General features: G+C 49.1%; 1 protein-coding gene across 7 annotated transcripts in view; it reads left to right on the top strand.

Moving 5' to 3' along the window:
- The first annotated feature begins 5,285 nt into the window (after positions 1–5,285).
- The window catches only part of SCARA3 (scavenger receptor class A member 3), a 55,600-nt gene continuing 33,915 nt past the window's right edge, over positions 5,286–26,970 (top strand). The window contains exons 1-4 of one of the 7 annotated variants that reach the window (XM_079925614.1): positions 5,364–5,811; positions 9,871–10,018; positions 17,473–17,540; positions 25,756–25,857. In XM_079925614.1, the coding sequence (XP_079781740.1) occupies positions 17,522–17,540; positions 25,756–25,857 (121 nt within the window). In that variant the 5' untranslated portion in view covers positions 5,364–5,811; positions 9,871–10,018; positions 17,473–17,521. Of the gene's footprint in view, positions 5,812–9,870; positions 10,019–13,311; positions 14,792–17,472; positions 17,541–18,259; positions 18,283–25,607; positions 25,630–25,755; positions 25,858–26,970 lie in introns of those variants that run through there. The other 6 variants (XM_079925619.1, XM_079925613.1, XM_079925615.1 and 3 more) reach the window with 6 other exon arrangements.

The raw sequence follows: 26,970 nt of genomic DNA, 5'->3' as shown, positions 1-26,970 counted from the left end.
AGTCAACATCTGTAAAAGAACTACCCGACCTGCAACGGATTGTGATACGAATGAGAAATAAACCATTACTATACTGTCATTAAAACCTTGCAGTTACTTTTTAGAGCCTGTGCTCCTTGCTTTCACTGCTATGGAAATCGCTATCTTAAAACGGGATGCCATTGTAATAGAAACATAAATACGTAGCATTAACTTAGCATTGGGCAGCCGGATGTGAGGAGCCTGGCACCAGAAGCTGAAAAGATGAAAACCTTTATTATGCAGTGGCAAAACATTGGGTAAACTGTGCCTATGTTATCTGGGATAGCAGACCCCATGCTTACTAAGTAGGCCTGTCCAGGGGGCACTGGTTAGAAAAGAAAGAAAGTGAGAGTGTGTGACTTCTGCTCCTGGCTGTACTTGGTAAAGCAATACAAGGCAGAGATGAGCTCTGGGGAAGTGGATGGTTTGCAAAGAGAAATAAGAGGGAATGGGGAGAGTAGAAAATTTGAGCCTGTAAGAGGAAAACATCGACTGCTTCTAGATCCCAAATGGCAGAAAATAAGATTGGAAAGCTTTCTAGCAGCAAAGACCCATTAAGACCTAGACTTGGTGAAAAGGTCAGATTAAGGATGACTTTCCCAGTCAAGTCTTGGAGCATCAAGGTAGTTAACTGCCCTCTGAGAAACAGAGAGAGGCACAGGGGAGGGGAAACAAAGAAATAAAGCCAGTTGGAGAACTATTTCTAGGAAAAAACTCTGGGTGTGGTCACTGGCCCACGACACTGACTCGAAGCAAATAGATGAGACTTTGCTAGAATTTTGAGGGACTTTCTTGGGAAACAAACAAAACCCCACATGCCTAGACCTTTACCTGTCATCTTGACAGTTGGAGATGAAAAACAACCTTGCTCCAGGAGGTAAGGGACTGTGAGAGTTAAGCAGCTCTCAGGGAAGGCTCACCACCTCCCACCCGCAGCATCCACTTCAGATGTGTCCCAGGAGGGTGGTAAGCAGGAAGAACCTTCTAGAGGGCATAGCCCAGAACATAATGGACAAGAAATTTCCTCCAGAGTTGAATGAGGGCCTAAGCAAAGAACTTCCCCCACCCCAGGATTAGGGGCCTTTAGAGCACCTGTGGGATCTCGAAATTTCCACAGACCCGTAGCTACTGTGTGTCTTTCATTCTTCCCTTTTCTGAATGTGTGTTTTTATTGTGATGATCTGATCCAGGCTCCTCCATTTGGACTGGAGCCACTCCCAGACCTGAAGGAAAAGACAGACTTACAGGGAGAGCTTGAACTTAGAGCTCAGTGGTGGGCATACTTGGAGTTGCCTTCCTGGGGAGGAATGAACATGTTTTATGTGCAAAAAGAAAGGAGCAAACAGGTATTTGGTGACCACGAAGGTGGTCTGAACGGAGAATGCCCGTGCTCCCTGATCTGTGCTTCTCCCTCTATCCAGGGCACACAGCGAAGTCTATTTTCAAGGCCTCTCACAATGAGGGGCTCTGGCCAATGGAATAGGGGCAGAAGTGCTGTATACCAGCCCAGCCCTTAAAATTCTCCTATGCATGATCCTCCATTCTCTCTTCTGTTTTGCAGCCACCTTAAAGCCATTTGTTGAAGACAGTGGTAATACAAGTTGGAAGGTCCCTGGGTCCCTGAGTCACCATCTGGAAGAGAACTGTCCAACCCAAACTGGATTGTCATGTGAGAAATAAACTTTTGTTTAAGTTTATTAACTTAATTTACCAACACACTATTAAGATAATTATTAACTTAATTTACCAACACACTATTAAGATAGTGTGTTGTTGCCACAGCAGTGAATTTTACTCACACCAACTAACTAATATAAGAGTAAGGAATGTCTACATTCAGAAAATGTACCAAATAGGAAAGGCCCTTAGTAAAAAAAAAAGGAGTCAGAGAAATTCAGAAGGAGAACCGGAAGTAAGTAGGATAAGATAAACTAGGGGAAAAGAGAGATTCAAGAAGGAGCTGCCAATGGTTTGTGATGGTTAATTTTATGTGTCAACTTGGCTAGGCTATGGTACCCAGATATTTGGTCAGTCATTATTCTAGATGCTTCTAGATGTGAAAATGTATTTTAGATGAGATCATTTTAATTAGTAGACTTGAGTCAAGCAGAACACCCTCCAGTGTGTGGTGGGCCTTCTCTAATCAGTTGAAGACCTCAAGGGGAAATAGTCTGACTTTTCCCACGAAAGGGGGAATTCTGCCAGCAGACTGCCTTTGGACTTGAGCTGCTACGTTAACTCTTTCCTGGGTCTCCAGCCTGCTGGCTGTTGGTTCTATTTCTCTGGAGATCCCTGACTAATACAGTGTTAAAGCTACAACATGGTTAACGAGGGTACAGATTTTGAAAAGGCTATTGTATTTGGCAACTAGGAGGAAGGGAGCAATTTCAGTGAGCATTGAGGGCTGAAGCCACATTCTAAGAAGGAAAAGTGGCAACAATGCCCTAATGCTGGAGAGGCGCTTGGGTGGGGGGGAGGGAAGGGATCAAGGGCACTGGTCGAGGAATTGAGTTTTAGGAGAAAGAGAGTTTTGGGGGGTTCTTTTGCCTGAAGTAGAAAATAGAAAGGAAAGTCTGGGGAGCTCCCTAGGAGACTTTGTTCTGAGTAAATCACAACAGTGCTCAAGAAGTGAAGTGGAACAACCCAAGTGCCCATCAACAGACAACTGGCTTAAGAAGACGGCATATATATGTCATATTACTCAGCCATAAAAAAGAATGAAGTACTGCCATGTGCGGCAACATGGATAAACCTAGAGAATATTATGCTTAGTGAAGTAAATCAGACAGAGCAAGACAAATATTATATGATATCACTTATATGTGGGATCTAAAAAATAATACAAGTGGATCTATATACAAAAGAGAAACAGACTCACAGACATAGAAAACAAACTTATGGTTACCAAAAGGGAAAGGGGGCGGGATAAATTAAGGATATGGGATTAACAGATACACACTACTATACGTAAAATAGGTAAGCAACAAGGATTTACTGTATAGCTCAGGGAACTATATTCACTATCTTGTAATAACCTATAATGGAAAATAATCTGAAATATATATATATATATAATACACACACACACACACATATATAACTGAATCACTTTGCTGTACACCTGAAACTAACACAATATTATAAATCAGCTATACTTCAATTTAAAAAAAGGACTGAGTTGAGACTTTGTACCTTCATTAATAATACATGAAGTTTCCACCACTAGTGATTCCATTTTTTTTCCTCTAAATGACCTCTGCTCTTTACCGATTTCCTTTGACTTTCAACATAAGTATGGCGTATGTGCTGCTATCAAATGTCCCCACACCTTCCCCAACCAAACTCAAGTTAAAAACAATATTAAGCAACCTTCTGTAGCCCATCCCACCCTGCCTACCCTGTCTGGTGCTGTCCATGCCTCTGCACTCAAGTCCCAGCTGAGCCACATCCTAACAGTTCCATAATCTGGTCTCTCAGGGGGAGTTATCCCAGTTGACCCTGGGTTCACCCCTCTGGCTGTTCACAGAAATTGCCTGAAATTACAGCTGAAAACTCTCACCCAAAGGCTGGTGAAATTTCCAGGAAATCCGGTCTCCTCCCTTCTTCATCTGTGATCTTGACCTTGATCCCACAGTCCTTTGGGAGCAGGAGTTCATCCTCTGAACCTCTTCAGGGCTGGGTCCAGCTCTGCTCATCCAGGGTCCATCTACAGCCAGACACCAGTATATTTCATTTCTCTACTGATGCATCTGCATTACCATAGCAACACATACATACATCCTCCAATCCCAAGGGGGCGAGGTGGTGGGAGAGGATCCTCCCACATACAAGGTTAGGACCTTTTTCTCACCAGACATCTTGGATGTAGTCAACTAAAGAAAGCATGGAGAAAACCAAGGGTCATTTGTCTGTTCTCTCTTTGACAAATATTTGAGTAGCTTCTGTGAGAGGCAGGGTGGTGCACCGTGGCTAAGGACAAAGGCGCTGGATTCGGCCTCCCTGGGTTCAAATCCCAAGATGTCCACTTACTAGCTACGTGACACTAAGCGCAATATCTACCTTCTGAAAAATTAGGACTATAATGGTGCTTATCTCATAGGGCTGCTAAGACAATTAAATTAATTAATATATAGGTAAACTGCCTAAAGGATGCTTTGCGGGTGGCTAACTCCCTGGTGTTTACAAAGCAGCCTCCTGATCCCTGCCACAGTCTGGGAGACTGAGGCTCATGTGGCAGACTTGGAATCCAGATTCAAAGCCCCAGGAGTACCTCGTGACTACTACCAGGTAGGCAAAATCCTCTCTGAACCTCAGTCTCTTCACCTGTAAAATGGGCAGTAGGTTCCTGGCTCCCTCTCTCAAGGCCACGGTGAGGTTCTGCTGAGATCACAGAAAGAATGCACTCCTTGAACTGAAACTTGCCATTGGGAAGGGGAGGAGATTAGAGAGAGCTGAGCATCTCCCTCTCTGACTGGCTGGGATTTGTGAATGGGGCGGGGGTGGGGGGCTGGGGGGGGCTGTCCTTGGCCCCTTCTCAGCTCCCAGGCTTAGGAGAAAGTCTCTCTGCCCCTTTGACCTCACCTACTTTACTCCAAGGGCCAAATGGGGGTGGGCATGGAGGTGTGGAGATGTGCGAAAGGGGCTGACGTAGCAATGGAAAGAGGCCAGGCCAGGTGGTCCCCACTGTGTGGTCCGTCCCCCCCTGCCCCATCCTGCCACCATGGCCATCACGCCTCAGTACCATTACTTGTTAAATTGTTGTCTTTCCTCACAGGATGCAACCTCAGGGAGTCCGGGACAGTGTGGAATGTTCCCCACACTCCCGCTCCCGGAGGAGGGCCTCGGACGAGAGAGTCACCACTCCTTTGCCTGAGGCCCGTTTCCCTCAGATGTCACTGTTTATACCAGAGGCCTCTCCAGGAACAAAGTCACAGAAGTTGGGAGCGCTCAGGGCCCAGTTTTCTCCGGCAGAAAACCGAGGCTTGGAGACATGGAGTGGCCGCCCAAAGTCACTCACCCGGAGTGGCAGAGCTGGCCTGACCAACCGTCTGGGTCCGCCCCGGACCGAGGGATGTGGGACTTTCAGTGCTAAAACGGGGACAGTCCCAGGCAGTCCGGAGGTCGTGAGGGGCTGGGGCCGGAACCCGGGGATCCTCACTTTAACAGTCCCTCTACCCCGCAGATGGGTGAGGAAAAGGTCCAGGGCGAAAATCGAGAGCCCCCAGCCACCAGGCGGCCCCCACCGCGCGAACGATTGCTCTGGAAGAGCCTTCCTTGCGCCCCCAATCCCCAGTGCAGCGGCTCCCGGAGGCGGTCGGTGGGCGGGGCTCGGGGCCTTCCCCGCGCGAGGGGACTCCGGGGGGGCCGTGCGGGGCGCGGGGGCCCGCGGCGGCACAAAGAGGCCCGGCCGCGGCACTTTTGAAAAGAGCGAGGAAGTTGATCTGGGCCGGGGCCCAAGGAGTGACGAGGAGGGAGGGAGGGCGGGCGCGCGGGGCCGGGGGCGGCCGCAGCCCTCGCCTCGCCGGCCTCCACGGGAAGCGCGGCGGCGGCATGGGCGGCGGGGCGCGGCGCCCCCAGCCTGCGACCCCGCGGACCCTCCTCTCGGCGCGCCGCCTCCGCAGCCGGGGCTCCGGCGTGACTCCGGCACCGAGCCCCACTCCTGCGGGCGGCGCGTAGGGCGGCTATCGATACGTGCCCTCCCGGGACCCGTCGGCTTCAGCCCGGGTCGCACGGCCGCCGAGCCGCCTCCGGCGGGGCCCTCCCGAGGCCCCGGAGCGGGGACCATGAAAGGTAAGCCCGCCCGCGCGCGGGAGTTCCGAGGCGAGCCCCTGCGGGACCCCTCACCCTGCCCGGGCGCGGTGGGCACCTCTCTCTGAGGGCGGGCGAGGACCGGAGGACTCACCCGGTAGGAAGTGCGTGGGCTTCTCTTTCGTATCCTCCGGAGAAAGGTATTGGGAAGACAGGATGGAGCCCTGAAGTCCAGAGGCAAGGGAGAGGAGAGGGAGGATGCAGAATGTGCTCACCGTCCATTGCTCTTTCCCGAAAAGCCGTTGTAAATCCAGAGAAGTATCTGATCCCTTTAACCTGTCAGCACAGAACGATGTTACCAGCCCAACCTTCTATCAGCATCACCCCATCCGAGGACCCATCTCAGAGGCTGCTGCGGCCCTCACCTAGCCTTTTGCCCAGCGCCAGGCCCAGGATTCTCCTCCGGGAACTTCCACCCTTTCCCTAGGAGAGACCTGCGGTGTCTGGGTTTCTCAGCCCAGGCCCAGCCCTTCCTGACCTCTGAACCCTGGCTGACCGTCCTCTGACCTCCTGGGCGCAGAGCAGTAGGGGGAGATCAGTGGTGCAGGCCTGAGCTCTCCCCAGGCCAGTGGGCATTACCACAGTGGTCCTTGCAGCCAGTTCTTGGGATGGAAACAAGAACCAAACTTGGTCCCTGATGCTCATCCCCGGGCCTGGTTTACTCGAGGCCCGGGAGAGTGCACCCCTGGTCTTCACCGTCATTCTCAGGCTAAGGGAGAAACAGGCTTTGGAGTCATACTGTGGGGCAGAGAACTTCGGGGTTTTGATGCTCCCTCACCTGCTTTACGATAATCCTTCAGATAGCTTAACTGAATGTTGCAACGGTAAAGGACTTCCGGGGTCATCTGCAGGGCTTTCCGCTGTGCCGTCAGGTGGTGTTGGCGTTGGCGAAGCCGCTTCATTTGCATAGAAGGGTTTGAGGGTTCCTGTGAAGAAAAGGCTCCACGGGTAAACCTCTGATGGATCACAGCCTCCATGTTGTATAGTTGCGGAAACTGAGGCCCAAGCAGGTAGGACCAGCCTCATGGGTGTGTCACCTGTGCAGTCCCCCAGGGGCCCAGGGCACCACATGAGGTTCAGTGCTCTGCTGTCGCTGTCTGGAAACTATTAATAATTTTTTAACAAGGGAGCCCAGCAGTTTTATTTTGCACTGGGCCCCGCAAATTACATTGCTGAGACTGTGGATGAGAGAAGGGACTTGCTTGAGATTCACAGCTCGTCAGGGGGACCGGCCCAGGGCTCCTGACTTCCAGGCCGGTGTGCTTGCTGATGCATACATCCCTCTTCCTTCCCTCCGGCCTCTGGTCCCTCTGTCTGTGCTTCCCGGTGGCCTCACCACGTCTTGATCTATCTGGGACGAGGCAAGCAAGTTATCATCAGCCCCAGGGAGTTCCCTTAGCAGCAGAGAGGAGCCTCACTCACCAGGTTCCTGCTCTCAGCTACCACATCTGTGCAGTGTCCTGTGCCCAGGCAGCGGTCCTGGGGCAGGTCATTACCAGAAGCCTCTGGAAAGGTCTGAGGCCACATCTCACCACAGGCTTGGGGCCCACGCCGCTCTGGACCTTGATGGTGATGGTAAGAGGCTGCACATTCTCAGAGTGGTTTGGCTCCGCCAACTTTCCAGAAGAGCTCTTTGGGGGAAAACAGACCGGGGAAAAGCCAGGCAGGGCCGAAGTCCCCTGAAACGGAGGAGACACCCAGCTCCCGGGAAGGGAGTCAGGAACACACGGCCCGCCTTTCTGAAACTCAGCGAGGCAATGCGACTCCTCTAAGCTGCGGAGGAAGGAGCTGATGTGAACAGGTATTGAGAGGAGGTCTGTGAGGAGGACCGGCTGAAGCAGGTCGTCGGGTCCCAGCGTCTTCCTGGCCTGCTGACTGGGAGGCTATGGGCTCTGAGCAAGAAACCCAAGTCCTGCCCCTCTCCCTCCTTTTCCCTCAGACGGCAGCCTCACCGCCACCTGGGGCCGAATTCCTGTCCGCTGACGCCTTCAGGGCAGCTCTTGTGTGTTTTTCCTCCACTTTTGGGAAACCTTCTAGGATCTTCCATAACCTCCCAGGGCCCGGGCCGCAGAGCTGCGGGGAAGGCGGGGTTGATTCCCAGCCCACCTCCCTGCAGAGACCCTCATTCTCCCCGGGGGCCAGGAAGAGCCACCCCCTCTACCTGAGATGGAAAAGCCAGGCAGGCAGTCAGTATTTGGCCTTGGGGGCATCTGTGGAGGAATCAGGATTTTTTTTACCCAAGTGGAAAAAAATAAAGTGCCCAGAAGAGTGGGCTGCTCCTTCCAGGATGGCCTTCCCCGGGGGAGGCTGGCCTCAGACTGTCCTCCGAGGGCCGCACCAATCTGAGAAGCACATCTGCTGGCAAAGGTTCACTATCCCCGCTCAAAGCAAAACACGGTGATGTTATGTTTTGTGGAGGTTGGCGGGGACGATACTTAAACAAGAAAACAGGTCTGCTAAGGCGCGCTGCCACCAGTGGCCAGGTGCCAGGGTCCGCTCTGCCAGCCAAGCTGTTTCCACCCTGAGGCGCCTCCTGCCCACCTGCCCACTGGCTGGCAGCCGGGCCTCCCAGGCAGCCGCATCTTTTGATGCAAGCAGGGCCCAGCTCCGGGTCCAGCCCCTCTCACACCTGAGGGGCACGCAGCTGCCACCAGCCCCTGGTGATGGGCCCACCTTGGAGCTGCCCACTGGCTTGTCTGGGCCATTAACAGCCACCTGTGGAATTGTTCCCACATCTCCAGCGAGAGGGTCCTGTTGTGAGATCCCCTCCCAGACATGTGAGTCACCCCTCCAGAAGCGGCCTGGTTCCCTGCGAAGATGACTGATTTGAGAGTCAAGGACAGAGGCTCTAGTCCTGGCCCCGCGTGAGGCTCTGGTCAGTGTTCCCTCTGTGGGCCTCGTTCCCTGCTGGGTGGTCCCTGAGAACCATCTTGCTCTGATGCACTGTGACTCAGCCCAGGAGCTCCGGGCCTGAGAGCCACGTAGGGAGCAGAAGTGACTTGGTAAAGAGATGCTTGGAAGTGGGCCTACCTCATGGGCCACTATGTCCCTGGGAGACTTGGCCTCAGCTGCCATGGACGGGCAGAGCCACACCCTGCTGTTCCCCAAACCTGGGGGAAATGACCCCTCCCCACGGAATCGGGGAGCAGTGCCTACAGCCCACAGGCAAAGGGCGGGCAGGAGAGCAGGGGGTCTCAGAAAACAGCAGTGTGATCCTAGGAAAATCTACCTCTTGCAACTTGGCAGGGGGGATATATCCACTCATGAATGTGCAGACTGCGTCCCTTTTGGAAGCCTGACCTCCATCCCCAGACCTCGGGACACTGGAGGGGGCCTGCGACTAGAAGGGGCCGACACAGCAAAGGTGCACAGAGCCAATAAGTGGCCTGATGCGGACGAGGGGTGCCCTGGGGCTCAGATGTTGGAGATCAGCTCCAAACAGACAGACAGACAGACACACATACACACGCATGCGCGCGTGCGCACACACACAAGCTGGTCACCTTGCCATCCAGCTGGGGTGATTTTAATCACTGAAGACTCCCACCTAAAACTAATTTGGGAGCGAGGATAAAGAATTCTAGTTCTCAGTAGATGTTGGTGGACAGCTTGGCAGTTTTCGTGAAGGACAGGCAGCTGTGCTGGGTGTTACAAGTACAGAGTTGGCAAGTACAGCAGCATGATGGACCGTGTCACTCATATATTCACTGTCTGTGTTTTGATCATGTTTAATTTAGTGTGTGTGTGTGTGTGTGTGTGTGTGTGTGTGTGTGTGTGTGTGGTGAGCACTGAGCCCAAGGTTGAGCCTAGCCCTGTCACACACCAGCTTTGTCGCTTTGTAACTATGATGAAGTCATTGGTGCTCCTTGGCTCTCAGTCTCATCTGCAAGTAGACTGTATGTTCTTTGAAGTTCTTTCCAGCTCTGACATTCTCCTCTAATGTTTTTCCTTTTGTGAGGGTATGTATATTTCTTTCTTTCTTTTTTTTTTTTTTTTGCGGTACGTGGGCCTCTCACTGTTGTGGCCTCTCCCGTTGCGCAGCACAGGCTCCGGAAGTGCAGGCTCAGTGGCCATGGCTCACGGGCCTAGCCGCTCCGCGGCATGTGGGATCTTCCCGGACCGGGACACGAACCCGTGTCCCCTGCATTGGCAGGCGGACTCTCAACCACTGCGCCACCAGGGAAGCCCGGTATGTATATTTCTATCTATCTGTCTATCTATCCACAGTTTTCCCCCAGACTAAGACTGTAATGCCCACAGGGTAGTATCCAAGTGTGAGTTTCATGAGTGTGAGGACCCTGGCTGCCTTTTTCTTGTCTCACTCTTGCACAAGGCCTGGCACTTAGGAGGTGTCCGTTATATTTGTTCAGTGGTTACATCTGAGTCCCCCACTGGGCTGAAGTTCTTAAAGGCAAGGACACCCCATGATGTCCCCAGAACCTAACACAGGTATTTGGTAAAGATTCATGCTTCTATTCAACCAGCATTTTTTTTTTTTTTTTTTTACCAAATGCCAAGTGCCCGGGCTTGTGTGTCTATGTCTGTCTAACGGCCAAAAAAGATGCAGAGAAGGGCTTAGAATTTGGACACTGTCCTTTCTCTCCAGGAGTGCACCCTTTCCTGGGACACTTATGACTTGTGCCCAAATCATTCAAAAAAAGTCTGAAAGTGGTAAGTGCATAAGAGAGGTCCCAAGGAGAGAGTTTGGGTGTTATTGGTCCTTTTCCCGTCTCTCCTCCTTTGCTGCTCCACCTCTGGAAGAGTCTGTGGTCTCAGCCGTGGACTCCCATTCATTGAACAGTCCCACCTAGTCTCAAGGATGTGATACACGGCACAGGCTGGTGATACCGGATTTAATCCTCTGAGCCCCAGACCCTTACCCGACAGTGTCCTAAACGTCTAGCTGGAGACCTGCAGACACTCCTTTAAGGTGCAGATGGGATGCCTTCACATCCAACCGAACCCAGGTTAAATAGTGGTTATTCTGGGATGTTGCCTCACACCTTTCAGTCAGCAAACATGTATCAATACCTACTTTGGGGGAGGAAGCGGCTAGTCTAAAGGGGAGCAAGGATGCCCTCCGGTGGAGACAAAACATACACACTTGAGAACCAGGGCTTCCCTGGTGGCGCAGTGGTTTGAGAGTCCGCCTGCCGAGGCAGGGGAGCGGCTGGGCCCGTGAGCCATGGCCGCTGAGCCTGCGCGTCCGAAGCCTGTGCTCTGCAATGGGAGAGGCCACAACAGTGAGAGGCCCGCGTACCGCAAAAAAAAAAAAAAAAAAAGAGAACCAAGTAAGCAAGGGGGATGATGTGAGGAACCAGGGAGTGGTATATACAGTAGATTGCATAGGAATCCCCAGAAAGAAAGAGCCTTTTAAGTTGGGGCAGGTCGGGAAGGCTTTAGGGAGGAGGAGAGGGTGAACAAGATTTGGATGGGGTCATCCAAGAGACAGCAGGAGCAGGAAGCATGTTGGTGAAAGCTGGGCACTGTCATTGGGTGTGTTCACCGGTGATGGGAGAGAGATTTGCCTGGAGACTGAGGGTTGGCAGAGAAATGCAGGGAGCCACAGGACCGGGAGGCCGTGAGTGCCACGCCAAGGACTCCAGCTGTGTCCTGTTGACTCCTGTTGACTTTGGAGAAGCCCTAGAAGGGTTTGTCAGGAGATGGCCTGGTTGCTACTTCTCTAATGCCCTTCCCCCATGTTGGGAAATCTCTACTTTCAGAGAAAGCAATGAGGGAAGAAGAAAATGAACCTGTAACAGAGCCAAGAGGAGCGGTTGGGGACACCGGGGGAGAAGGAGGATGTAATGTAATGGAAACCAAGAGGAGAAAGTTCCAAGAAGGACAAAATGGTCAACAGTGTGACTGTTGATGGACAGGCTTAGCTAAGGGTTATTTGATTCTGAAAAAAGTAGGCTGCAGAAACCTAGAGGGGAGTGGGTGGGTTTGAAGCAAAGGCACAGGAAGACCTTGTGTTAGAGAAGTTTCAGGAAAAGGGAGCTAAGGAGTTGAAGTAAGAAGCGGGGCCAGGCGTCAATGGTTTTTCAAGGTGGTGCTGGCCTGCCCATTGGAAGGTGGAGGGAGAGAAGAGAAGGGGAGATGGGGGCCAGGGATGAAGGAGATGGGAGTGGCTGAGCTTTGCTGTAGAAAGAAGACAGGCTAGGACTTCCCTGGTGGTCCAGTGGGTGAGACTCCACGCTCCCAATGCAGGGAGCCCGGGTTCGATCCCTGGTCAGGGAACTAGATCCCACATGCAGCAGCTAAGACCCGGAGCACCCTAAATAAATAAATAAATATTTTTTAAAAAAGAAGAAAAGCTGTCTTTATGGGGGCCCCAGGAAGGATGTAGACATAGGCTCTTTGCATTCCTAGTTGCATTTAATCTTTTTACCACATATCCCCATTATAAAAATTTTGAAAAATTCAGAAAAGGAAAAAAAAAATTGCACTCACCTGAACTCCTACCCCTCAGAGATAACTGACGAGATTTGGAAGAGAGTTCTTCCAGATATCCTTCAGTGTCTATTTGCACATGGATTTTTTTCACATAAGTAAGATTATACTACTAATAACATGGCTTATTCTATGTATGTATTTATAAAATTCAGCAATAGAACCTAGATATCTTCCCTAGGCAGTAAGTATAGATCTGCATTCTTTTTATTGGCTGCATAATATTCCATAGTATGGATTTACAATAATTTCTTTAACCAATCCCTTATCAATGGGCATTTAAGGTATATACATTTATCCTCAGGTTTATCATAGCATGCAGTGATAATCTTTACATCTCCATCTTTGCCAAGTGGTATACATATTCCCTTAGAAAAAATTCCTGGAAGGGGGTTGCTGAGTGAAAAGGCATGCTCTTTTGAAGTTTGGCTGTCATCAAAAAGAACACAAATAACAAATGTTGGTGAGCACATGGAGAAAAGGGAGCCCTTGTGCACTTCTGACAGGAATGTAAATTGGTGCAGCCACTATGGAAAACAGTATGGCCGTTCCTCAAAAAACTAAAAATAGAGCTACCATATGATCCAGAAATTCCACTCCTGGGTATATATCTGAAAAACCCCCACTAATTCAAAAAGATATATGCACCCCAAAGTTCGTAACAGCATTATTTACAATAGTCAAGATAAAGAAACAACCTAGGTGTCTTGTCAACAGATGAATGGATAAAGAAGATGTGGTACATATATATACACATGCACACACACATATATACACAATGGAATACTACTCAGCCATATAAAAGAATGAAACTTTGCCATTTGCAACATGGATGGACTGGGAGGGTATTATGCTGAGTGAAATAAGTCAGAGAAAGACAAATACTGTAATGACATCACTTATATGTGGAATCTAAAAAATACAGCAAACTAGTGACTATAACAAAAAAGAAACAGACTCACAGATATAGAGAACAAGCTAGTGGTTACCAGTGGGGAGAGGGAAGGGGGGAGGGGCAAGACAGGAGTAGGAGATGAAGAGGTACAAGCTACTTGTATAAAACAAGCTACAAAGATATATTGTACAGCACAGGGAATATAGTCAGTGTTTTATAGTAACTATAAATGGAATACAATCTTTAAAGGTTGTGAGTCACTATGCTGTACACCTGTAACTTATATAATATTGTACGTCAACTGTACTTCAGTCGAAAAAAATGAAGTTTGGAAGTAGAGTCCACACTGTGCTCCCAGGGCACGAGGGCCCATCTCCACACACCCTCATCTACACTGGGTTTAAGGGGTAGGCACCTGGAGGAAGTTAGGGCAAGATGACGAGCTTAAACCTAATGCGTTTGATCTTTTCAGAAAGGGAGGTAGTGAGCTCATCTTTGGAGCATGAGGTGGGCTGAGAAGAAGAGGAATAGTGGGTGAGGATGCAGATGGGAAGATCTGACCGGCGACAGAGCCACACCAGTGTCTGACATGCCCCCACGGGGCTGGGTCCCCAGTGCAGTGCAGAGAGAAAGGCCTGGGGAGTCAAAGGCAAAAGGGCCAGGAGAGAAAGCTAAAGGCTCCCGGGAGCCGAAGGTGATCCTGGGGTCCAGACTGACTGCCTGCGAGAAGCAGGAGTATAAAGACTTAGTGCAGGGGATTAGGAAAAACAGCGGGAGACGGTGCAAGAAGGGAGCTTGCGATCATGCAGACAGAACAGCAGTTAGGTTTACCCCAGAGGATGTGCAGGCTGAGCTGCGGCCAACGTGGAGATGAGACCTACAGATTCCAGGTCAAGGAGGCCTGCGGTCTAGAGACCCAGTGGGCTTTCAACATGTTCCCTCCATTAAAGCTGGTGGCGGGAGACAGGATGAAGAAATCATTGAATCCAGGTGAGGCACTTATCCAGAACAGTATTCCCCAATATGGGTGCACCTCTGACTGCCAGTTCCATTGGATTTAATAGATCATTGTTTTCAAGAATGGCAAGAAATTCTACGGTGAAATAAGTTTGAGAAACACAGAATTAAACACAGATAGAGATGGGCTTTTTTTGCAGAATTTTTCAAAATTTGTACTATGTTAATGCGAGTCTCGAGAGGGTGATGGAAAACGCAGCATTTTCCAGATTTACTTGATCAAAGGACCCCTTTTCACAAAGAATATTTTGAACTAGTGCTCTGTAGGACGTGTTTTTGAAAACTGAACTTCTTGAAAGTTGGAAATTGGTCCTGAGAGTGACAGGCATTAGGAAAGAGAGAGAAATGACAGCAGCAATTCAAGTGGGATAGAAAAACAATCCTAATAAAAATGGCTGTTGCTACCATTTATCAAGTATTTACTGTGTACCAGGTGCTTTTTGTATGTTGTCTCATTTTCACAGCAGCTCTGTGCAGGAGATGGTATTCTCACTATTTTGCACACAGAGCCCAGAGAGGGGAAGGAGAATCCCCTGCGAGGGAATACATGACTGGAAGTGGTGAAAAGCAGAGAGTGAGGGGTTTGAAGGCCCAGAGGTAACAATCAAGATCAAGAAACTCATGATTCCCACCCCTCCCACCCTACTGGGTTTGTGGGGTTCAGGATCGATGGAGGAGCTGCTGTCTCCAAGAGGAGACCATTGTGTATGTGATGGGGGACGGTTAAGGTCTGTTGTACTGAGTGAATAGCTGGGGTTCTCTTCTGAAATAGAGGTTATACAACCCCTTGAAGGGGTACAGTCATCCCTCTATATCTGCAGGGGATTGGTTCCAGGGTCCCCCACGGATACCAAAATCCAAGGATACTCAAGGCCCTTATATAAAATGGCATGGTATTTGCATATAACCCACACACATCTTCCCATATACTTTAAATCACCTCTAGATTAGTTATTACACCTAATACACTGTAAATGCCTGTGTAAAGGTAAATGGTTGTAAATACACTGTAATTGCTATGTAAATAGTTGCTGGTCACTCAGCAAGTTCAAGTTTTGCTTTTTGGAACTTTCTGGAAAATTTTTTCCAAATATTTTCTAACCGCGGTTGGTTGAATCCGCAGACGTGGAACCCACGAGTACGGGTTGGCATTTGGAGTCGTCGCAGATAACCAGGGATTGCTACTGGCATTCAGTGGGTCAGAACGCCAGATGTCTGCTCGGCGTGGGTAAATCCTGTCTAATGGAGACCTGTGCCACTCAAATGCCAGGAGTGCCCCAGTTAGAATACTGAGGGCAAGAAAGGGGAGGAAAGTCATTTAGGATAAAGAGGGAGATCGCCCACAACCTCTGTGGTTATAGGAACCGTGGAAGACAGCAGATGCTGGGGGCTGGGGGCTGGCCCTGAGGATACAGGCAGAGGTGGCAGCAAGGAGAGGAAATGCCTGTCCCAAGAGCATCAAATGTGGATTTTAGGAATGAAGGAGCAGAAAAGAGGCGACAGTCACAAGGGAGCAAATCACGACACCTTGCTGAGCAGGAGAATCTGAAAGGGAAGGACCAGATCATCAGAGCAGAGAGGGACAGACTGATTCCCATCCGAATATAAACGTACCCTCAGCGGAAGCCTGTGGGGAGGGGGTCATGGCAGAAGGGTTCCAATGAAAACAGTTTTGCCACCTTAATTATAGCCTTCTCCGACCATAAACTACAATTATTCTGCAACTTTAAATATAGCATTGGCTCCTGAGAAGACTCCGAAAACTTTATTTTTACTGACCCAATTGGCTGTTTTGAAAACCCACTCTTTGAACTCTGTAGAAGATAATCATCAAAATATGTTCCTTGAAGTTCCCAGAGAAAGACCTTTTCTTCAGTTCCTCGAATCTCTCCCCGCTTGCTGACTCTGACGGAAGACTGCAGTCCCTGAAAGGCTAAAGAGTGACTCAACACCGCATGTTCAGTCAACCGAAAGCTGGGCTCTGCGACCACAGTTGAGTTAGCAGTTGGTGAACAGGTCGGGGCTATTTTCCACCTCCAGAGGGACAAGTGAACCCGGCTCAGCCCCAGCAGAGCCAGAAGTCATGCCCAGCCATGTGCCGACTCTGGCACCTTCAAATCAAACTCTCTGCAACGTGGCTCTGTGGGAGCTGAGGCTTGAAAAAAGCAAGGGAGTTCCCTTGTGGCGGCCTTTCTGATATTTGAGTTGGAGAATGTGACCATAGGTATGGGAGAAACAGAGGTTCTTTCAAGTCTCCGGTGGTTGCCACTACTTTATGAGTCTGGGCTTGCAGCGCTGTCTTCGAAGGCTAATTTTTTTTTTTTTTTTTTAATTCACTGCCTGGAATTTGGGTAGAGATCGCTAGCTGAGGAGTGGGGCCCGGCAGTGCCTCCAGTGGGTCATTCATGGGCCTGGCTTCTTCATGACAGGGATGAGAATGCTCCCTCATGACAGCTCCAATCCCTTGGGGCCTCTGGAACAGGGGAGGCTGAAACTGGCTCACAGAGTCTTCGATGTTTGCTACCCAGAGCAGCAGGCTTGTCTCAAGAGAGGGGTTTTCCTGAATACTTAAGGTTCCAGGCATTACCCTAGCTTTGCCAGTGCCCTTTCCCAAGCCCACCCCCTCCTGTCCCAGTGGCCTTTCTCCTGGAATCAGCAAAATGAAAAAAAAAAAAGAAGAGTACACAAAGAGAGACAGAGAGAAGGCAACAGAGGCTACTTCTGCCTTCCTGGAAAGGTGGCCTCTTTTCAGACAACTGTGGCGACATCGTCCACCATTCCAGGCACCTGGCAGCCCACACTGACATGCAGGTGCTTCCCAGTTTTCAGCATGTCAAGAAGTGCTCAGTTTCATGGATGGTTTACGTATGATGCAGGAAGGAACCACAGCCTGATTTGAGAGGGCCATAAACATGCTGGTGGTATTCTAAAGTGATTAACTGGACACATGGAAAAAATTAACCACCACCCACCCCCCAAAACAGGGAGGCCTTTTAGCTTTAGGAGAGGAAAATCATATCCCTTGTTCCAGCTCTGAGAAAGGGAGGGGAAGAAGATGCTAAATTTTGCTGCACCGCCCCCAACCTAGCCTTTCATTCCTTTTCAATCCAGACATTAGGCCCCTCCCTGTATATTCATTTTAAGTCTCTGCTGCTTTAAGCCTTTGCATCTTCAATGCATCAGAACTCCCCAACACTCCCTAGCCAGGGAGAACTCTAAGAATAAACCATCTTTAAACCATATTTTAATTCATTAATCTTTTTTTTTTTTTTTTTTAGTAAAACTGAGCTCTTAATTAAAAGGGCAGAAGTTAACAATTAACTAAGGATGCAGGCCTTCTCAAAAGGTCAGTAAACCCATCTTTTTTGAACACCCGCTATGAGGTCAGCCCTGTGCTGAAAGAGGCTGAGGGAAGATTTCCTGACCTCATGGGGATGACAAACCACTGGCAGGCCAGACGTGTAAACAGATGCTGAGCCTGGATGGAAGAGGCCTTTCCGAGCTCCGTGGCCTGTCTGCGCTGGGTGTGTGTAACTCTGCAAGCGCTCTGTTTGTGCATTTGCATCTTGCTTCAGATCCCTGGGCATTCCGGAGCCTCTAACTAGCTGACAGATGACTTAACCTCTGCCAGCCTTTGTAACATGACAGGTGGGCTCTGTGACTTGTAAGTTTCCTTCCCACTCCCTCTCTCTGAAAGCTCTGGAAAGCTGGGGCACCCAACACTCAGTCACATGGCCCCAGAAGGCATGGGAACAGGCAGCATGGGAGATGCGGAGGGGGGTGGAGAATTCTTTTCCTGTCTCTGCTGACCCCACTTGGTCCAGTGCAAGGGGAGAGTACAGATCCTGTCTCATCGATCATCCTCTCATCAGTCATAGCCTCTGTCCCTCAAGCCCAGCTCCTCTCAATTCTTTATGCCTGTTTCCTCATCCTTCCTCTGACTGGCTCAGTCTTGGTGTAATGCGAGTATAATGAGTGCGTGCTTGCACAGGGTTTGGCTTCTAAGAGCCTCGCAAAGCTTTGGATTATGTCTTCATTCAGATGAACAAGGCTGAAGTGGAACAGTTGCTATAGCGTTCCAGCCATAGGTAAATTAGGGGTCCCCAGGGTCCTTGGCTCAGCGCTAGTAAACAGGAAGTTGGAAGGATTAGAAAGAGAAGAGCTCTTTGGGGATGGGACCCGGGGAGGGGGGACGGTGGGGAGAGGTGGGGCTGTGAGTTATGGAGCTGTGACGTCAGCAAAGGGAAAAAGGGAATAGGGCCAAACATTTGCGAAGCCCCTCATCTAAAGAGAGCTGAGATCGCGCTGGCCATCATTCCCCTCCCCGCGGGCGGCTCCGCAAAGCATCGGACGGGTCTCGGTGAATTCTCACTTGCTAATGACTGCCAATCTAGGGGCTCTCGGTGGGAGAGCAGAGTTATGACAGAGCTGTGTTTTTTCCGAGGGGGTGTTTGCTGAAGGTTGGTGTCCATCTTGCTTGATTTAAGTCTTCCCAGATTCCCTGCAAAGGCTATAAACAGGGAAGTGATGAAATTGACCCTGGAGCCAGAAGAGGGAGGAGGCCTAGTCACAGGGGCGGGCACGCAGGCACCACCAGGGGTGGAGAGAGATGAGAAACACAGGCCTAGGAGGAGTCTGTGCTCCAAGGAGTGGAAAGAATACCTCCCTGAGGGGCCCCCGGGGCTGCGGTAAATCCAACAGCCCACAGCGTGGTTCCGGCTGAAATCATCTGGGGGGTGAGAGGGTGCCGCTAGTTAGGGCGAGGGTTTGGTCTGACACAGCACAGAAAGCACCGCCTCGCCTGTGGCGCTCGTTTATGGGGAAGCGACGGCAGTCCTGGTAACATTCCAGGCGACGTTATGCTCTTCAACTGTCGGCAGATTGATGATAGGGTGACAGCCTTAAGACACAAAGCGGGGCTCAAGAGGTTGATTTCTTAGGATACGTATAAAGGGTACCAGTCATGTCAGCCTTCCTTCTGCTACTGTACCCACCCTCCTCCAAAGCGTGCACACACACACACACACACACACACACACATACACACACACGAGAACACACTAACTGTATCAGACAGAGGCTACCTGCAGTTTGTTACTGTGGAGAGGAAACTCAAGCATGAAATTCAGGAGGCTTTGCCACTCTTACAGATCAGGGGTCTTGGCCTTCCCCAGTCAATAGAAATTGATCAGAGGCCAGACAAGAAATTCAGGCAAGGCTTTACTGGGGCCCCTGAAACCACAGGTTTCCTTGCTTGCTCCCCGACGGGGGTGGGGTGTGAGCTTGTTTCTTATATGGGGTGAGGGTAGGGGTGTGTCCATGGGGCAGGCCGGAGGGATGGCTTAGGAGTTTTGCCCACCCCTTAGGTGGTGTTGCATGCAGGGGGCACGTGCAGTACCCTGCTTTTGCTCCCAACACCCTGTTTTTGCTTCCGGCTCTTCAGAAGTGGCAGTTGGGGTTTTTTTTTGGTCTTCGGTATCTTTATGTCCGTCACTTGCCCCAACTGTGCATGCACGCAGTTCTTTTTAGCCCCTTATAGTTTCTTTGTATGTTATTGCTGGAGGAGACGTTTCTGTCCAGGTGCAAGCACTGCAGCAAAGGGTCCCAGGTCCCAGCCTGTCTCATCACTAGCTGTCCCTGTGGCTTTAGCCAGGCATTCAAAGTTAACCCTCCTCCTCCTAACTCAGCTTCCCCATCTGTAAAACTGGGAGAATAACTTCTCACCCTGTCTCTCTGTCAGGCTAGCTGTGGGGATAAAGGGTATGAACCCAGGTCTCTGCCTTCCCCCCGCATTAACTCAGAGTCTCTGAGGGTAGGGGGCTGACCTTGGTCTTTGCACCGGGCTTCTCCATGATTACACGTGCAGGCATAGACCCCCTACCAGGAAGGGTAACACAAAACCATTCATAGTCCCATGCGAAATTGTGTTTGTTGAGCACTTCTCTGTGCCAATCCCTGTGCTAGGGGCTTTGGGTAAAGCAGAGAAAAAGACAGACACAGTCCCCACCCTCAGATCTTAGACACTGAGGAAGAGAGCTGTCGGATAAATAATAACAGGTATACTGCATTCCACAAAGGGAAAATACAGACCACGTGGAAGAACGTGTAACAAGCAAGAGACTTCCTCCAGTCTGGGAGCTCAGGGAAGGCTGCTAGGAGGCGACATGTAAGTCGTGACCTGGAGGACAAGCAGAGGGCACTCATGGCAGTGATGGTGGCATCTTTCATTTGGGGTTACCCACAGTCCCTCCCCGACTGAGCCCGTTCAGGGCTGCCCTCACTTATCGGGCATTCCTTGCCCACTCTGCCTCTTGGCTCCCGGGTAGGTCACAGTGGTCACGACAGCACAGCACTTGGGAAATGAGGCTGCTTCCGGGTCATTGCCAGAGAACCTGAGAACCATGGCCAGTCCTGGGCCCAGCCTTCTTCATTTATACCTGCTCACCTTGTAGTCACAGGAGCAAGGATTCTTAGCATTTGTAGAACCTTGTCTCATTACTCTGAGTGGGGAGTGGGTGCGGTAGAGAAGACTTCCGAGTTCAGATCTCAGCTTCACCACATATCCTGGGTGCTGTTAAGCAACACTCTTAACTTCTCTGAACCGCAGTCTTTTTGCCTATGAAAGTGGTACTACCGACTCTAAAGTTTATAGCATCGTTGTGAAGATTGCCCCAAGGCAAGATCCAACCCTTCATCACTTTTAAAAAGGGAACAAAGAAAAACAAAAATTGGAGCTTCTACTTCTAGCATTACCAACTTAAAATATTCCTGGGTTATAAAGTTTAAGTGCCTGATAAACTACAAGCAAACTGCTAAATGCATAGCTAGAGTTGAAAGAAAATGGGAAATCCCTAGGGACCAAGCCAAAAACACCCCTTAAAATTAGGGACTGAAACCAAACGAGTCCACAAATGCAGGAGCTGGATGTTAGGAATCTCTAGACTTGGGTGCAGGAGAAGACAAGGCTGTGAGAGGCACAAGGGGCACTTGTGGACTTTTGCTGAACCAAAGACCTCACAGCATAAAACTCCAACCCTAGAAGATGCTGCTTCCAGGTGCTGTCACCCTGGGACAGCCATTCTGGTTGAGGTTATTATTTTTTTTGGCCCCATTGTTTTCTGATGGGCCATGGTCTTCCTACTGTTTGGTCAGCGCCCAGACCTGTGGTTAATGATTTTGAGTCTCACCCCAGCCAGTCTGCTCCTTGAAAAGGGGGGAGGGGAAAGGAAAGAGGCTAGATGCGAAATCTACCTGCTAGAGAGCTGACAAGGAAATGGGATATCTCCAGACAAGCCAGGTGAGGGGAGGGGGGCGGTGCTGGGTTAACACAGGCTTGCCCTCACCTGGTCTGGGGATCTAGTATATATTCTATGTGCACACTTGGGTGATCCAATCTAAGGAATCAAACCACAGTGATCCCAGATCGGTAGCTCCCCTGGCACCTGGGAAAAGTCTAGGAAATGCCCTCTGGAAGAAAGAGTTTTGAACACAGACCCCCTCAGGATCCACTGTTTAATCAGGGGCTACAATATGAATGCCCTTCCACACCTCCCCACCCCCTGGAGTGCATTATGGTGGCCCCAAAGCTATGCACACACAAGCTTTAACAATTTTCAGAAATAAATATAATGAAACATCTGCAAGACACATGATGATAGGTTATGTTCTCATCAAAACCTTCTGTGAAAAGAAAAATCAACAGTTCAACAGAAAAATGGGCAAAGGCTACATATAGTTAATTCGTGGAAAGGCATGGTTAGTAAGCACTTGAAAATGTTCCATTTCACGAATAATTCTTAAATGTGCAAAATAAAATACGGAGATTCTTTGAGTTAAACTCATAAAGACATTTATTTTTTATAAGACTCATTGGGGAAGGACTAGTATATCAGTATATATTCGTATGCTGTGTGGGTGGAAGTGTCATTTGTGTGCCCTTTCTAGATGTCAGTTTGTTCATTGGTTTCTAGAACATTAAAATGTTCTTACAATCTGCTCCAGTCAATTCACTTTTAGAAAACTGTCTAAATAAAGCCCTATATGTGCATAACATTTTACGTATAAGGATTTTCACTGCGGTATTATACATACACACACTTATTGCATATGCACACAGACACATAAATTTTTCCTGAAGCTCTTGAGGGTAAGTTACATACATCATGGTTCTTTACTTCTGAATATTTCAGTGTGGATTTCCTAACAACAGGAATATGATCAGGGTACAATTATGAACTTCATGAATGTGCTTCAGTTCTTTATCTAATGTACCATATGTATCCCGATGTTCGTTGATCAGATAATAACCTCGATGGGTTTTCTTTTCCCTCCAGGCTCTAGCAGGCTCTAGCTTAACATTAAGGATTGCATTTGGTTGTCATGTCTCTTCACCTTTCAACTGTCTTTTTTGACTCTAATATTTTTGAAAAATACAGCCCCCCCCCAACTTTTAAAAATACAATGCTTACATTGTGTTTTTCTCATGTTTCTTCATGATTCGATTGTGGTTATGCACCCTTGGCCAGCAACTTACGTAAATGATGGTGTGTGCTGGTCAGCGTTGCCTGATTTCCCCACTATGTAATTACTGGGTTTTTTCCTCCCTTGCAACTAATAAGTAGTCTGTAAGCAGACAGTTTAAGGCCATGGATAAAGGCTTATACGTAAGCATACATATATACTGTTCTTCATCAAAATTTTCCCAAGAGGTGGCGTCCACTCATGGTTCTAACATGATCTGGCCTTTATCATGATGATTGCAGTCCCAACTCCAGCAGTAAGAAGAGCCCTCCCTTCTCCCTACCTGTCTGTCTGTCTATCATTGGTATGGATTCCTGTTTCTTCAATGACTTGTAATTTCATTATTATACTTAATTATTTTAGTGCTCAAATTGTCCCAGATTTGGCCAGTGGGGGCATCTTCAGGCTGGTTTCTATTTCTTTTTGATATGCCCCTATCATTTTTTTTTGAGCATTCCCTTAATTTCTGAAATAGCAAGGTGTTCTAGATTCATCTTCTACCTACCCTCTGCCCCAACCCTAAAATCAGCCATTTCTTTAAGAAGCCTGGGTTCCTTTTAGTGGGAAATGGTATTAGAGACCAACTGGATTGCTAGGGGTGTTCAGGGCTATTTTGGTGTCTTTGCTTCCTGGACCTTTCAACAAACAAATTTATATGCACACACATAGCTACAAATATAGATGCATCTATGCCTATATATGAACATAAACAAATATGTACACACATAAACATATTTTAGAAATTACTAATTCCCACTGATACCTTCAAATTTCAGTCCAGCTCCAAGGGGTTCTTATTTGTCTCTCCCGTTGTATATTTCTGCATCCCTTTTTTCACAGTGAGAACCCTGGGTCCAAACCACATCAATGCATTTACTCTATTTGCTGAATCTTGAATTAATGTAAAATAACTTTGGAATTGCTTTACCCATGCTACACCAAGAAATAAAATTGCTTTAAAAGTTCAAGATTTGTTTGCACTTCTTCCCCAATCCTATGTTATCACATCCTAGACTGAGATTACAGAGTCCAAACTGTGTTATAATTTACTTAGATTAGTTCCTCTTTCCTTTTTTTCCCCCACGTAGTATGTTTATTGTATTTATTCAAGCAAGCAACGCTTATTTAGTTCCAAGTATTTTTTATTAATAAAATTGAATTTTTTGAATATGTAAGATATTAACATGTTTTCAGAAGTCAAACTATACAAAAAAATTATATTCAGAGAACTGTGACTCCTTCGTATATCCCTTTCCCCCACCCCATCCATTGTAGAAAACAACTTCATTGTTTTTCAGTTTGCTTTTCCTGTTTATCTTCTTTTAACGATAAGTAGATATATGCGTGTTTTCTTATTTTCCCTTCTTTCTTACAAAAAAGTGACATACCATGTGTGCTGCTTGGCTGTTTTCATTTAATATCTCTTGGAAACGACTCCACATCGGTTAATAGAGATTTCCTTATTCATTTGTATAGTTGCACTGAGCCCCATTGCGTGTATACATGCCATCGTGTGTTAACCGATCTCCTATAGCTGTACGTTTAGATAGTTCCCAAATTTTGTAATTACAAGTAATCCTGTAATGAATAACCTTGTCACATATATTTTCAGATTGTTGGAGGTCTGTATTCTGGACAAATTCATAAAAGTGTGGTTGCTGTGTTGAAGGGTAAATGCATCTGCTAAACCCCCGCTCCACAAGCTTTGGGCCATTTTGCATTCAGACCCCAACTCCCCGCACCACCTAGGCCAACAATGCGTATTGTCCTCTGCATCTTTGTCAATGGGATGGGTGAGAAATATTATCACAGTGTAGTTTTAAGTTGCATTTGTCTTATGAGTAAAGTTGAACATCTTTTAAATTATTCAGGGGCCATTTTTGTATCTCTTTTCGTAATTGCCTGTTTGGGTCTTTTGTTCATTTTTCTGTAGGATTTTTGGTCCTTTATTTCCTCAGTTTTTAAAAGCTCTTTATAAATGTGGTATATTAGCTCTTCATCTGTGAGGTATGCTATGGATATTTTCTCCCTGCTTGTCATTTGCTTTTATGGCCGTGCAAAAGTGTCGTTTTACTAGCGTGTAGTCAAATGTATTGATCTTTTCTTTTATTGCCTCTGGATGTCCAGGCATAGCTTAAAAAATCCCCCCGCCAACTATCTGCTAAGCAATGTAGTTGTCATCGTAAGCTTGCACCCGGACTTCCCCGCACAGAAGCCCTGGTCAGCTCGATGCAGACCACCTCATTTCTCAAACACCCACTTGGAGGTCCGGCTCATTCTGCCAATACTGGACATCTTTCTTCTGGCCATTCATAAAAAGAGCAGATCTTGTAAGGAGGAAGGGCTATGCAGTGTCTGGGGGAATGGGAGCAATCTTCTGAATGAGGGAATACATCACTTAGGTCTTATTTAGAGAGCACGTGATCCCAGGGAACGAGCATGGAATCAGCCTTCCGGCATGAGATCTGTTCCAGCCGTGGTCCCTTCCACCCCCTGGCACGTCCTGCACAAGGCAATGTGGAGGCAGAGGCTGTGCCCATCCCGTGTCCTCACACTGCCAGCTCCTCCTCTCCGAAGCCCCCCGGCTGGGCTGGATGCAGAGTCTTGGCGGGGACTGTGCTGGGGCCAGATTCGCCCTTGTACCTGCAGAAGCAGAATCCTGCTTCGGTTACAACGTGTCAGGGAATGGAAGGGTGCTGAGTCAGATCAAGCAACCTTTTCTTACTCCACCCCAGGGGTCTGAACAAGGCACAGCTAGAGAAGGCACCTGGGCTGGCCTGCGTGTCTTTACCAGTTTGCCAGAGATCATGAACTCTCCTCCCCCAGAGGTGTTGGGACATCCCAGTTCCTCAGCCACTTGATTCTGACCTCCATCCTTCTTTGCTCTGCTTGCTGTCAGGTCACCTGGAGCTCAGGTGGGCTGACTTGGACCCAGGGGCGGGGGTGGGCACAGGGTGTGGGGACAGTAAAAGAATGGGGCAGCTGGAGAGGGGTGGGCGTGGCTCCCCAGCCTGGGTCTGACAGCTCTGGCTCCATCACAGTGAGGTCGGCCGCTGGCGACGGAGATGCGCTGTGTGTTACAGAAGAGGAGCTGGCAGCCGACGACGACGAGGACATGCCGTCCTTCCCGTGCACACAGGAGGGTAAGGGCTCCGGGCTGACCCCAGGCTGGGGACAGACTTGTCTGTCCGCATGGCTTCAAAGTCCTGGCTGTGCCTTCCCCGCTGCTCCCTGGAAGCATTGCATGGGCCTGGGTTATGCGGTACAGATGAAGTCCGAGTTGGACACACGTGACCTCTGTCTCCAGGGCTCCTCCTCAGACCTGCCCGGGACCATCTCCCCCAGGACCTCTCTTCCAGCTGGCCCAGAACTGTCCCCTTCGTTGTATCCCATGCCCATCAAGTGGCCCGTCCTTCTCAGGCCCACAGGACCAGCTTGGCATGGGGCTGATCTGAGAAACCAATGCCCTCTGAACTGTTATTTGCAGTAGGGCTTCTTGGTGGATTTCCGTAGAGGTTAGAGCAGCTGTTCTCAATCTTGGCTGTGCACTGTAACCACCTGGGGACGCCTGAGACCGACCCTTAGAAATTCTGATCTCTTTAGGTCTGGAGCATGGATGGGCATCAGGGTATTTAAACATTCCTGGTACTCATAATGTGCAGCTGAAGTTGAATCCATCTTAGAAATTTCACAGCTGGGAGCATCACAGCTTTCCTGCTGGCCATTGGCCACCTCCCAGAGCCGCCAGGAACACCTTCTTCCAACCTTCCTCTATAACAAGGACGAGCTGATACACTGGAATCATCCGTTTGGCTTCCAGGAGAACTTCTGGTTACCTGCAAAGTTTGGGGACTGGCGACCCACCTTCTGGTTGGCCTGGGACTGAGGGGTTTCCCAAGATGTGTGACTTACAGCTTTAAAACTGAGACAGTCTTGGCAAACCATCCTGGTTTGCCCAATACCAAGGAGTTCCCAGAACAGAAGACTCTCAGTGCTAAAGTCCAGGAAAGTCCTAGGCAAACCGGGAGGAGTTGGTCACCCAATGGTGAGACAAGGCTGGCTGCCCTGTGAGGGGGCTGATGTTTCGGGAAGAGGTGTTTTCCTGCACCATGGGCTGAATGACGAAGCCGTGGAGACAGAATGATGGTGTGATGGGCGCGTACTCTGAAGATCCTCACTGTGGTCTTGCCTATTCGTAAAAGCTCTAGGACCTCCGGAAAAGGCAGTGAAGTGGGTAGAGGCGAGGATCCAGGACA

Source organism: Stenella coeruleoalba (genome assembly GCF_951394435.1).
Source record: "Stenella coeruleoalba genome assembly, chromosome: 7".
Taxonomy (NCBI): Eukaryota; Metazoa; Chordata; class Mammalia; order Artiodactyla; family Delphinidae; genus Stenella; species Stenella coeruleoalba.
This window is presented reverse-complemented; position numbering and strand designations above follow the sequence as displayed.